Source organism: Trachemys scripta, chromosome 7 (genome assembly GCF_013100865.1).
Source record: "Trachemys scripta elegans isolate TJP31775 chromosome 7, CAS_Tse_1.0, whole genome shotgun sequence".
Lineage (NCBI taxonomy): Eukaryota > Metazoa > Chordata > Testudines > Emydidae > Trachemys > Trachemys scripta.
The window spans coordinates 943,922-955,002 of NC_048304.1; the positions used below are offsets into that span (position 1 = coordinate 943,922).

The window sequence follows — 11,081 nt, forward strand, 5'->3', positions numbered from 1 at the left end:
GGTTTTTCCAGATGCTCCACATTCTCCCAGGACGCAGGCCCCTGGGCTTTGCAGGGACTGGTTTGTGCAGTCCTCTAGACGGGGACTGGATGGCCTCATACCAAGCACAGAACACCCTCGCTAGAAAGAACCTGTCGGGTCCAAGCCTTTGGTTCGTTGTACCCAGGGGCTTGTTATAGCGAAAGGACAATCAAAATGTCAGCCCCGGGCAGCGGGGGTGGGGCTGTACTGGACTGTCATGGGATCCAGGGACCCAGGTTGTTAGAGCCGAAGGTTCAGAATAACGACGGGCGCTATAGTGAAGCTGTACCGTGCTGTAAGGCCCTGGCTTGGACTCTGGATTTCAAGGCAGAGCTGGGCTTTCCAGCGCGGAGGCCATGAGAACACAGGACCCAAGCGCTTCACCCCAGTGTTTAAGGGCAGGGGAGAAAAGTGGGAAATGATCGGTAACATTTTCTTTACTTTAGGTAGCAGAAATCGTTCTAAACCTGACAAGGTTTCTTAGTTTGTTTTCCTTTGTACAGACATTTTTAGCTCCAAAAATAACAGCACTGACATACATATTACCATGGAAACATAATACCAGTGTCACTTCAGCTGGCAATCAAACAATAAGCAAGTGAGATCTCTGCAGATGCACGGCACCGGTGAAGTTATCAGCTGCGTGGGTAGGTAGGAAGGAGGGAAGGCCAAACCTCAGAGTGATCCCTTCCTGATACCCTGACCTCACAACGAGGGGCCCAGCAGGACCCCACCTCTGCAGCATTGCTACTGCTAGTTACTAGCCCCAAGCCTCCCTTCCGAGCCCCAAGATTCTGCCTGGTGTCCCGGTCGGCAGTGGGCGGGATTGAACCCGGGACCTCTGGAGCTAAATGCAGGAGCCGCTACTGCAGGAGCGAAAAGCCACATAGCTCAGGCTGTAGCAGACTCATGAATCTCTAAGTGGTCTCGGTGCCACCAGGGGGGTCAGAGCACCACACCCACTTGCACCCTGACTCGCCTCATGCACGGAGCATCACAGGGCCACCCCCGGTGCTTAGCCACAGTGCCCCGCACAGGCAGCCTTGGAAAAAGCAGCTGCAGCAAATGGGGCCAAAAAGCAGGAGGACGTGGACCTTAAAAAGCCCTCTCTGCCCAGCGTCTGCCCCAGGGCAGCATTAGTCCACCAGGCTGACAAATAGGCACCATCGTTACTAGTACAAAGCCTGGTGGTGAAGCCGTGCAAGTAAACCTGGAGCTGAGCCCCACTAAACTCATCTCATACAGGGGCACCAAATCTCCATTAGATGGGACAGCTTGGAAGGCTAGTGAGCTGGGCGGGGTTCTGACTGGTGACTCCACGTGAACGGTGACCTCTAGTGCATTAGCAAAACCCCCCAAGAAGAGATAGAGCTCCGTCTCCTTCAGACTCCCTCTGCAATCCCGTGCCCCACCTGTTCTTAAAGAGGGCACCTCCTTTAACCAAAATGTAACAAACAACAAATACTAATACAATGTCCAAAATCACTTCGAAATAGAATGTTTTGCAATACAAAATAATTCCACCAATTACATTTATTCAAGGGGCTTCACACTAATACAAAAGTCTTACAGTTATATATGCCCTCTAAGCATAAGAAGCCAAGAACGGCCATACTGGGTCAAACCAATGGTCCATCTAGGCCAGTATCCCATCTCTGACAGTGACCAGAGGCTGTACAGGGGTGTACAGAATAAGGCAGCTGGAATGTTCCACCAGGCTTCCCCTCCCGGCTTCTGGCAGTCAGAGGTTTAGCATGGCCTCAAGCATGGGGTTGCTAATAGCCACTGAGGGACCGGTCTTCCCTGAACTTCTGTAGTTCTTTTTTGAACCCAGTTATACTTTTGGCATTCACAACATCCCCTGGCAGTGAGTTCCACAGGTTAATTGTACGTCGTGAGAGACTTGAGATGCTCGATCCGTTTAGTTTATCCAAGAGAAATCTGAAAAGGAGGCAACTTGATCATGGTCAACAAGAATCTACATAGGAAAGATATTGAATAGTAAACAGCTGTTTAATCTAGCAGAAAAAAACGTGAGGAGATCCAATGGCTGGGAGTTGAAGCTAGACAAATTCAGAATAGTAATAAAACCCAATTTTTTAACTGAAGGTTAAACCATTGGAACAATGTAGCAAGGAATATGGTGGATTCTCTGTAGCTTGAAATCTTTAAATCCAGACTGGGTATCTTTCTAAAAAGTATGCTCTAACTCTAACAGAAATTATGGTCTTGATGCCAGATTTACTAGTGAGGTTCTCTGGCCTCTTATATAGGAAGTCAGACTAATTGATTATAATAGTCCCTTCTAGTCTTAAAGATCTATGAATAAAGAATGGGATTTAAAAGTGAGAGAGAAAATAGTAATAAACTGAAAGCTAAAACCTGATCTGTATAGAAATCCAGACACCGAGGACTGAGAAAAAAGAGGGGTAAACCCCAAGGTTTGCGCAGAGGTCGGAAGTACAAAAAGAATGTTGAATTACAAAGACGACAACAACCCAAAACAAACAAAACCAGACTCTAAAGAAACTAAAAAAGTGAAGAACAACAATGAAGAATCCACAAGACACCATCGCTGTGTAAAGGAGGGTAAAAAAATCATACTAGTAGAAATCATAGAAACGTAGGACTGGAAGGACCATAGTAGGTCATCTAGTCTAGGCCCCTGAACTGAAGCAGGACTAAGTACAATCCTGAGCACGCCCGGAATGTTAATGATTGGTTAAAATCCCATCTGATGTTTTCATACCGCAAAATGCAGTGTGGGATAAAGCCGCCTTTCTGTGCTCTCCGCCAGCAGGTCCATGCAGCCTCAGCCCTGCAGCTCAGCAACGCTGTCTTCCAACTCAACTGCAGGGATGCAACGGACGGCATGTCAAGCAAAACAGTCCAGCCAAGCCTGCCTCCTGGAGAAGATTCGTTTCCAGCATGTCTATATAACCGTTTGCCCACCCCTGCTGTAGTGAGTCTCTACTGAAGCGCTACGTTTCTTCGGGAGACAGAGCCTAAAGGTGTGTGTGCTGGAGCGCTGGGCAAGCATGGACCAGTGAAATGGCCCCAGAGGAACCCTAAGCTGCAAAGCTGGGCCCAGCTGACAGATTTGGGATTGGCTGGGGAGAGCGAAAGGCTCATTAGCCCAGAAAGCAGAGCCGGCCCGGGAAGGAAGCCCTCAGTGGGAGGCGGTGACATGGGAAGTTTTTACAATGGGGGTGCGGAGAGCCACTGAACCAAACTGCAACCCCTAGGTATGATGGAAACCACCTCAAGGCGGGGGTGTCGCCGCACCCCCAGCACCCCTGGCAGGAGGGGATAGACTGGCAGGCTTTTGGGAGTCAGAGCCAGGAGACCTCGCTCAGGGGGAAGATCCTCCGTGGCAGAGTGAGCTCAGGGGCCGACTGTCATTTCCTCGGGGTGCTCGACTCCCGCTCCACCCTAGGCCCCGCCCACTGCACCCCTTCCCCCAAGGCCCCACCCCCACCCCACCTCTTCCCGCCCCCTCCCCCGAGCAGAGCCCACCCTCGCTCCGCCCCCTTGCCCGCCACGCCTCCTGTACGGCGCTGAACAGCTGATTGCAGCAGGCAGGAGGCGCTGGGAGGGAGGGGGGGGAGCTGGTCGGCGGGGCCGCCAGTGGGTGCTGAGCACCCGCTATTTGTTTCCCGGTGGGTGCCCCAGGGAGTTGGCACCTGTGCATACGTGTAATTACAGAGCTGCCCCGGCTGTAGGTGTGATGGGCAGAATGCTGTGAATCAATTGCTCTCCGAGCGCTTTGTGGCTAGAGAAGAGACGGGGCAGAAGGGGTCTCTTGGCTCTGAGTCTCGGAAAGCTTCTCTCCTCCCCTTCCCCCAGCAGTCCCTTCCAGGGCCTGCTCTGCTTTCCGGGCTAATGGGTTAATTGGCCTTGTAGCTCTCTCAAGCCGTCCCCAATCTATCCGTTACGCACAGGGAAGTGTAACTGCTGATCCAGCGATCACACTGCTGAACCGAGGTGTAAATTCACCTCCAGGAGACACCCTGGTGCTAGTGCATCGCCCGTACATACCTACTGTCTGATCCGCACAAGTGCTGAGCGCTCCCGGCTGCCGCTGAGGTCGAGCTGTGATTTGAACATAGCAAGTGCCAAGTACACTGAGGAATGCAGCAAACACCCTCGATGATACTCACATGGTTTATAAAATGGCTCAGCAAGTTCTCCAATCTCATTTCCTCCTCCAGCTGCTGAGTGCCCTTCCAAGCACGGCATCACTTCTCCAGGGGATGTTAAATGGGCGGGGAGGCCAGTGGCGTCACAATTTGAGTATTGTCTAGGGTATGTGTTGCATTATAATGCCACACTACGCACCAGAAAAATCACATTCTCTGCAACCTTAATGGTCCTTTAATCATCCAAAAGTTAGGAAATGCCAGTTTTAAATTTGCCTGTGCCACCTTAATCCAGCTGCTTTGTGCCTGTGCATATAAGACCGTTTTGAATTACACGATCACATCCTATTTATCCCACCGGGACCCTGCCTCATTCTGTGCCCAGGATGGATGTGCTCACTGAATGAGGGAGAGCTTTGCAGTGTGTCTGTTAGCTAATGACCCTCTTCTGTTTTCTGTTTTTCAGATCTTGGGTGTGTGGAGATGCTGCAGCAGCAGGTGGACAGCCATGGCAATCCTGAATCCGAGAGGCAGAAAGCAAGTGTCTTACTCTACATGCTATTACAGTTATATTTTATTGTCCTTTTTTGGGCCCTTTTAATCTGACTGTTAGGGCACCTGAGAGCACCTGAGTACTACCTCCGATGCTGCCACACCTGGAGGAGGAAGGTGTTGGGGCGGAGATGACTGCTGCTTGACAGATGATAGAGTTAATGCTCTAGGAGTCAAAGCCATCCCTGAAGAGTGCAGAGGCATTGTGGGATTACACTGGGAAGGACAACGGATTTAGTGCAGCTGGTCTGCACCGCAGCAGTGAAGACTGACCACCACCACGTCAGCCTCACTCAGAGTAAACTGAATCCTAGGGTAGTGCGACTGTCTGTTTGGTAGCAACGGTGTCTGTGGATATGTGTACTCCGCCCCTGCCGGTGTGACTTCACACATATGGTGTGTGCTAAGTCACGTTGCGTGGAGGTTGCCATTTCATTTCTGTATAAAATGGTGCCCTCGCATGTACGGTGCGTATGACCGCAAGGTGTGCATTCCCACCCCACTACAGCACTCGCATCTTGGAGACTCGCTTAATCTTGTGTGTTGCTGTCACTCTCTGAGACACACTGATTGAAAATGTCACCTGTCATGTTCACCAAAGAGCATTTAACACAGAATCTGACATTACAGAGTTATAAAAAGTGATGTTATCCCTCTTCGTTAAATATCAGGCAAGCTGTGTAAAACTAATTATCCCAATTATATCATCTGTAGGAGACAAACTAGCTAAACAGCATCTGTCTGTTAACCCACAGCACTACAAGCATACGAGCCTATCCCCTGAAATCATTACACAGAAATTTGACATTCATGAAGAAATGGACTTGATAATCAAGCAATAGATAAACAAGGTCTTTTTATTCTGGAATGACAAAATGAGGCCATTTATATTCGTGACAGCAGATCTCTTTTCTATGTAAGTGTTTCATTTGTCAGAGCAAACCTGATTCTGAAATCAAACCAAATATAATTATTTGAAGTGATCAAAACTTAAACTAGAGGCTTGATGTCTTTCTAAAGGAGCTGCTGTAGTTCCATCAAGCTATGAGCTTGAGGCAGGATTCCCCGGGTGAAATTCTATGGCCTGTGTCATGCTGGAGCTCAGAACTGGTGACTCTAATGGTCCCTTCTGACCTTAAAACCTATGAATTTGGAATCACTGTTAATCAGAAATACTTAAGTCTTTTAAACGAAAACAGACAAAACCAATGGCCTTTCTTGGCATTTTGTTTTATGGGTGCCACCTTTCTAGGCTTTTCTTTGAGGCCCTAATACACTAGAAACACATAAGATGAAGTTCTTGATTAGCTAAGAGATGCAGATGAGAAAAAAAATGAGACTGAAATTGAAGCAAGTGACCAGAGAAAGAAGCTGAAAGGAGAAGAAATGCTGTATTTGGTGAACCCAACAAGATATTAGGGTTTTTTTTTCCCCACACAAAAGGTACATTAACCCAGAATAGGGCAAAAGACCTGGGGCTAATCTTAACTGTGTGAAGTCAATCATAAGAATCCCCATTTGTTTCAGTGGGACCAGGATTCAGTCCCTTAGCCATCTGAACCACTCTAAAGAGAGAGAACGAAAAACTGGAATTAAACCCCTAGGCTACAGACACTATATTACACGTCTTTAAAAGTTTTAAATAGATTCCACTTCTAGATATAGTAACAACAGACTCAGCTGTGTTTCTGTGCCCCGCAGCCTGCTAGCAGGGTTCGCGCTAGTGGAAATTTAGGCAAGCATCCTCTTAAAGAGTGACAAAACTTGAGAAATTAAAAAGCCAACAGACCTAAAGAAAAAAACGGATTGAACCAGCCACACTTCTGTTATACATTGGGAAAATCAAACTGAAAATGTCAATCAGAATAATCACTATCAAAAACTAAGGAGCAAAATGTTGTATTCTTATGCTGGGCAGGGGCGAAAGACAGACACGACTTATTAGAAGCCATGGTGCTTGGGGGACTGAACCAGCTCATCTGTTTTTCACCCTTGATGTCACTCTCCCTGGGAGAGCAATCCCAGAAACAGAGAGTCCCTTTGGTATTGCAAATATCCACTCTCCTCTTATTTTCCAAGATTCCCTTTCTCTTGGCTGCAAGCCGCTCCAGGTTTTCATCGGAGTGGAGCACTGGCAAAGAGTTTTCTTTCTTCCTGTGTTGGGCCCTGCTTAGCCTTTGGTGGCTGGGAGCTGAAGACCCTGGGCCAGAGTTCTCTGAATGAAGCGTAACTGTATCTACGGGAGAGTAATTTTTTCTGGAATCCTCCGACTCCTTCCAACTGCTGGTCATTTTTTTCTTCAGACCACTGTCAGGACACTTGGAAAGGTCTCCTTTTTTCTTAGCAATGTACATTCTTTTCCTCACTGTTAATTTACTCCGGCAGGGTTTTCTGGACTTTTCTTTTTTTAGTCTGTTTCCTACAACTGTGATATGCATCATGTTGTCTGTGGCAAAGTCTATGTCTCTTTGTCCAGCCATATTGTTTTGTACAGGAGGTTGGCAAAGTTGGCTCTGATTTTGTTGTGAAGGAGTCACAGTTTTGATTCCCTTAGAGTCTTTCCCGATTACCATCCTCAGTGGTGTGGCTTGAGGTATTTCTTGAGTAAGCAGCTGATGTTTCTCATGACTATCCCAAGAAACGTCAGTGTTGGAGCAGCAGGCACAAGATGGATTGTTAGCAGAGAGTTGCTTTTCTAAAGCAGACTTCATCTCTTGAATAGTCATGTTTTCTTTGCCTTGTAAAGCTGTAGTGGTGAGATTAACCTCCCTTCCAGCAACTGTGTTTAAATCAGTCCTGTTTGTATCATCTTTAGCTATGTGATTCTTCATATGGGAATCTCCATGTCTATTTGCCATTGTCATGGAGTGTGGCTGAGTCTGAAAGGAACTTGTTCTGCAAACCCTCGTGGTCTGATAGCACTGACAGCACGTTTTCTCCTGACTGATGAGATAGAGGTCCTGTAATATATCTGGAGAGGTCTGGGATGCGTTATCCTTTATGCAACTGGGAAATCTGGAAGTGGAAATGAATGTCTGCAGTTCAGCTAAGATGTTGGGGAACGGTAGGTCATTTAACTGTTCACATAGCTTCTGATGTTGCTTATTCTGCTGAGATGTTAGTAGTTCCAGACTCTCCTTCAGTAACTGTAAGTTGGATTTCACATCTAAAATCTCCATATCTTTCTGGGGAAAGAAGTCAGGAGAGTAGAAATTAGGCAATAAATACTGAAAACTCCAAAAGTAACATTCAAACCAAAACCCCTTTAGTATCTTAGATGGTCCACTTAGCTTTCATATCAACCCAAGTATCAGCAGTCTGGATGTTTCAGTACAGAGCCATGTTTTCAAAAAGCAATATGGTGGTAACATTTCTTTGGGTGGGTGAATTTCTAATTCACTGTGGTGTCTCCCTATCTTCATGAAGACAACATACCACTTCCTCCTGTGGCTTATTGTTTGCCACAAACATACACTGCGGGGCCCTTCTGGGAATCCAGCTCCATCTAGGCAGCTTAAAGTCTGACATTTCAATCTTGCACCTTTATGACAAGTCATATTTTGCTCCCTGTAAGTCCCTTGTTCTCTCCCTGAGGCCCTGTCTGACCTGATTTTCCACGAGAAGCACGCCCATCCCTTTTTATCGGAGACATAATGCACCAGCATTCTCCAAGCTGCCAGAAGCCAGGCCCTTCCAGAGCACAGCTCCCATAGCATTGGGAAATGGGGCCACCACCACGCTGATGGCACTCTGAGAGTGGCACCTGCTATCCTGGCGAACAAAAGATCATGAACACCCCCCCAGTTTGGATCCCTGCAGGGCAGCGTAATGCACGATTACCAGACGGCAGAGTTAGCCTAGAATTAGCATTTCAATATACATATTTTCCTCTATTAGAATGGTAACTTTCATCTTCATAACCTATCATAGGAAGGCATAATCTAATATTTCATTAGTATTTTTTAAGAAACGGGAGAAATTCAGGATCCAGATTCAGCACATCAGATGAATTGTTGAACTTACAGCTGCAAGTCTCCTCTCCATCTCCAGTAATATCTGCTCAATTTGGCTTTTGTCTGTTAGAGCATTCAGCACTGATTCATAGTGGGATTGAACAGTCTCTTGCACTAAACAAGGAAATCAATAAAAACTGCATTTACTCTTTAATTTGTAAATATGAATAAAATAGTGCTTGATTCTTCCCCGCGGGGTTTGAATGAAATGCTTTGCTGTGCTACACAATCATAGTGACTGGCCAGCTGAAATCTTCTGGGTCACCAATCTAGGATATAAAGTAGTTTCCCCCACACGACAATAATTAGTCTTAACATAATCACCACTATTACTAATGCCTAATACATGCCAAAGCAAAGTAAGTGTGCAGATGAAAAATCCCATACAAACTTATATCAAAACTGGAGCACATGACTTACGAGACGAGGCTGAGGGAACTGGGGTTATTTAGTCTGCAGAAGAGAAGAGTGAGAGAGGATTTGATAGCAGCCTTCAATTACCTGAAGGGGGGTTCCAAAGAGGATGGAGCTCGGCTGGTCTCAGTGGTGGCAGATGACAGAACAAGGAGCAATGGTGTCAAGTTGCAGTGCAGGAGGTCTAGGTTGGATATTAGGAAAAACTTTTTCACTAGGAGGGTGGTGAAGCACTGGAATGGGTTACCTAGGGAGGTGGTGGAATCTCTTTCCTTAGAGGGTTTTAAGGCCCGGCTTGACAAAGCCCTGGCTGGGATGATTTAGTTGGGAATTGGTCCTGCTTTGAGCAGGGGGTTGGACTAGATACCTCCTGAGGTCTCTTCCAACCCTGATATTCTATGATTAGCTTGTAGCCCCTAGTGTCTTTAGCCCATAGACCCAAAGGTTTTCTCTCTGACTTTTCCAAGGGTCATACTGTAGTCACAGACTACTGATTGGCTTTCTTGCTCTTTGCCTCTGCTTCTCCCATTGTTCTTGTCTGATCTCAGTTTCTGAGTGTTCTCACACCCTCCCCCATCCTGTCAACACCCAGTGGAACCCTCTGCCCACCCGATGCTAGTTTCTGGGCAGACTCTTGTAGGCCTTTGTTGAAAGTGTGGCCCCTTAGCGGTCTCTTACAGCTAACTTAACTGACGAGCTCATACACACATCAGTTTGAACAATGTTTTAACTCAACCCATAACAAGGTTTCACCCAGTTCATGACAATATATTAAAGAAATTAGGGCTCTGTAGAGGGTTAGGTCAAGAATTAACAATCAACCAGAGATGGGGCATGTAAAAGCAAAAAAAAAAACTAACAAAAGAAAACTGCAATGCATAATGGTTGTTAGCAAAAGTCAGGCTTCGTTGGCAAAAAACAGTCTTTGTTATCAAAAGTCAAGCTAGCTGTAACCCTAATAACCCTAATAATAATGCAAAATTTGTAAAAGCAAAAATTGTGTAAAAATTGTGTAAAACGGGTAAAAAAAAGTTGTGTAAAAAGTCATTGTAACCTCAGTATAAATAAGGTGTAAAAAACCTTGTGTAAATAAGGTATAAAAACTAATTGTATGTAGGCAAAAGTCAAAACAAGTAAAAAAATAAAATATCAAAATGGCCTATGTATAAACAAAATGCAGCTGTCCCTCATTATTTCTGTAATAAAAGGTATAAATGCTTGCTGTAATTAGTTACTAAAAAAAAACCTGCTTGCTCTCTCCTCTGCACATGTAAAAGTTAATAAAAAGCTTCTGACTTGCTGTACCTAAACAAAATAGTAAAAACTCAGTTTTTCTCCAACAAGCAACTAGTTCCTTTGTTAAACAACAAGGAACTCAGAGGACTGTGCCAGTCTTCACCCTGTTTGTTTGTATGACATGTCCCTTTCCCTTGCTCTTTCTTTTGCTTTTGGGATGGGGACTGCGTTTTTCCTTTGTGTATGGAATGTGCACACCATGTGATGTACACTTTCCTCATGTAAATAAATAATTTAAATCTTTCTAAAAGCTTAGGTAAAACAGGTGTAGCATAGTCTGCTGCTCTGCATTACTCCAGGACTACCAGAAAAACAGAGAGCATGGAAAGAATTTCTATACAAGAGGTACAGTGAGTGAGGCAAAGGCTCCTACAGAGCATTCCTATGTCAGGGGCAGCTGGAGCCACTGAAAACATTAAGATGTCAATGTAGTGGCAAGCTTTCTGGGCTGATACAATGGGCTGATTCTCATTTATACAAGGGCCCCTTCAGGGCTCCTTCCTATTACCAAAGCAATGTAAAAGGGTTTTAATGTAAACAAGAATCAAACCCACAGGTTTCCAGCTGGGCGAGCCAATGGACACTTCACTGTGTAAAGAATGAATTAGACTCTATCTCATTCACCTTTAGAGGGTCATAATGAAGA

General features: G+C 45.8%; 1 protein-coding gene and 1 long non-coding RNA gene across 2 annotated transcripts in view; both read right to left on the reverse strand.

The window, feature by feature from the left end:
* Positions 1–1,715: 1,715 nt before the first annotated feature.
* LOC117880901 lies at positions 1,716–4,208 on the reverse strand. Its single transcript, XR_004646632.1, has 3 exons — positions 4,060–4,208; positions 2,771–2,871; positions 1,716–1,962 (listed from the first exon to the last, which is right to left on the reverse strand). It is a non-coding gene; the product is annotated as an uncharacterized LOC117880901 (long non-coding RNA).
* Positions 4,209–5,551: 1,343 nt separating this feature from the next.
* Positions 5,552–11,081, reverse strand: part of IHO1 (interactor of HORMAD1 1) — a 34,342-nt gene continuing 28,812 nt past the window's right edge. Inside the window, exons 5-6 of the mRNA XM_034775552.1 lie at positions 8,736–8,839; positions 5,552–7,897 (exon numbers count right to left, since the gene is read on the reverse strand). Coding sequence (XP_034631443.1) covers positions 6,569–7,897; positions 8,736–8,839 — 1,433 coding nt within the window. The 3' untranslated portion in view covers positions 5,552–6,568. The remainder of the gene's footprint in view (positions 7,898–8,735; positions 8,840–11,081) is intronic.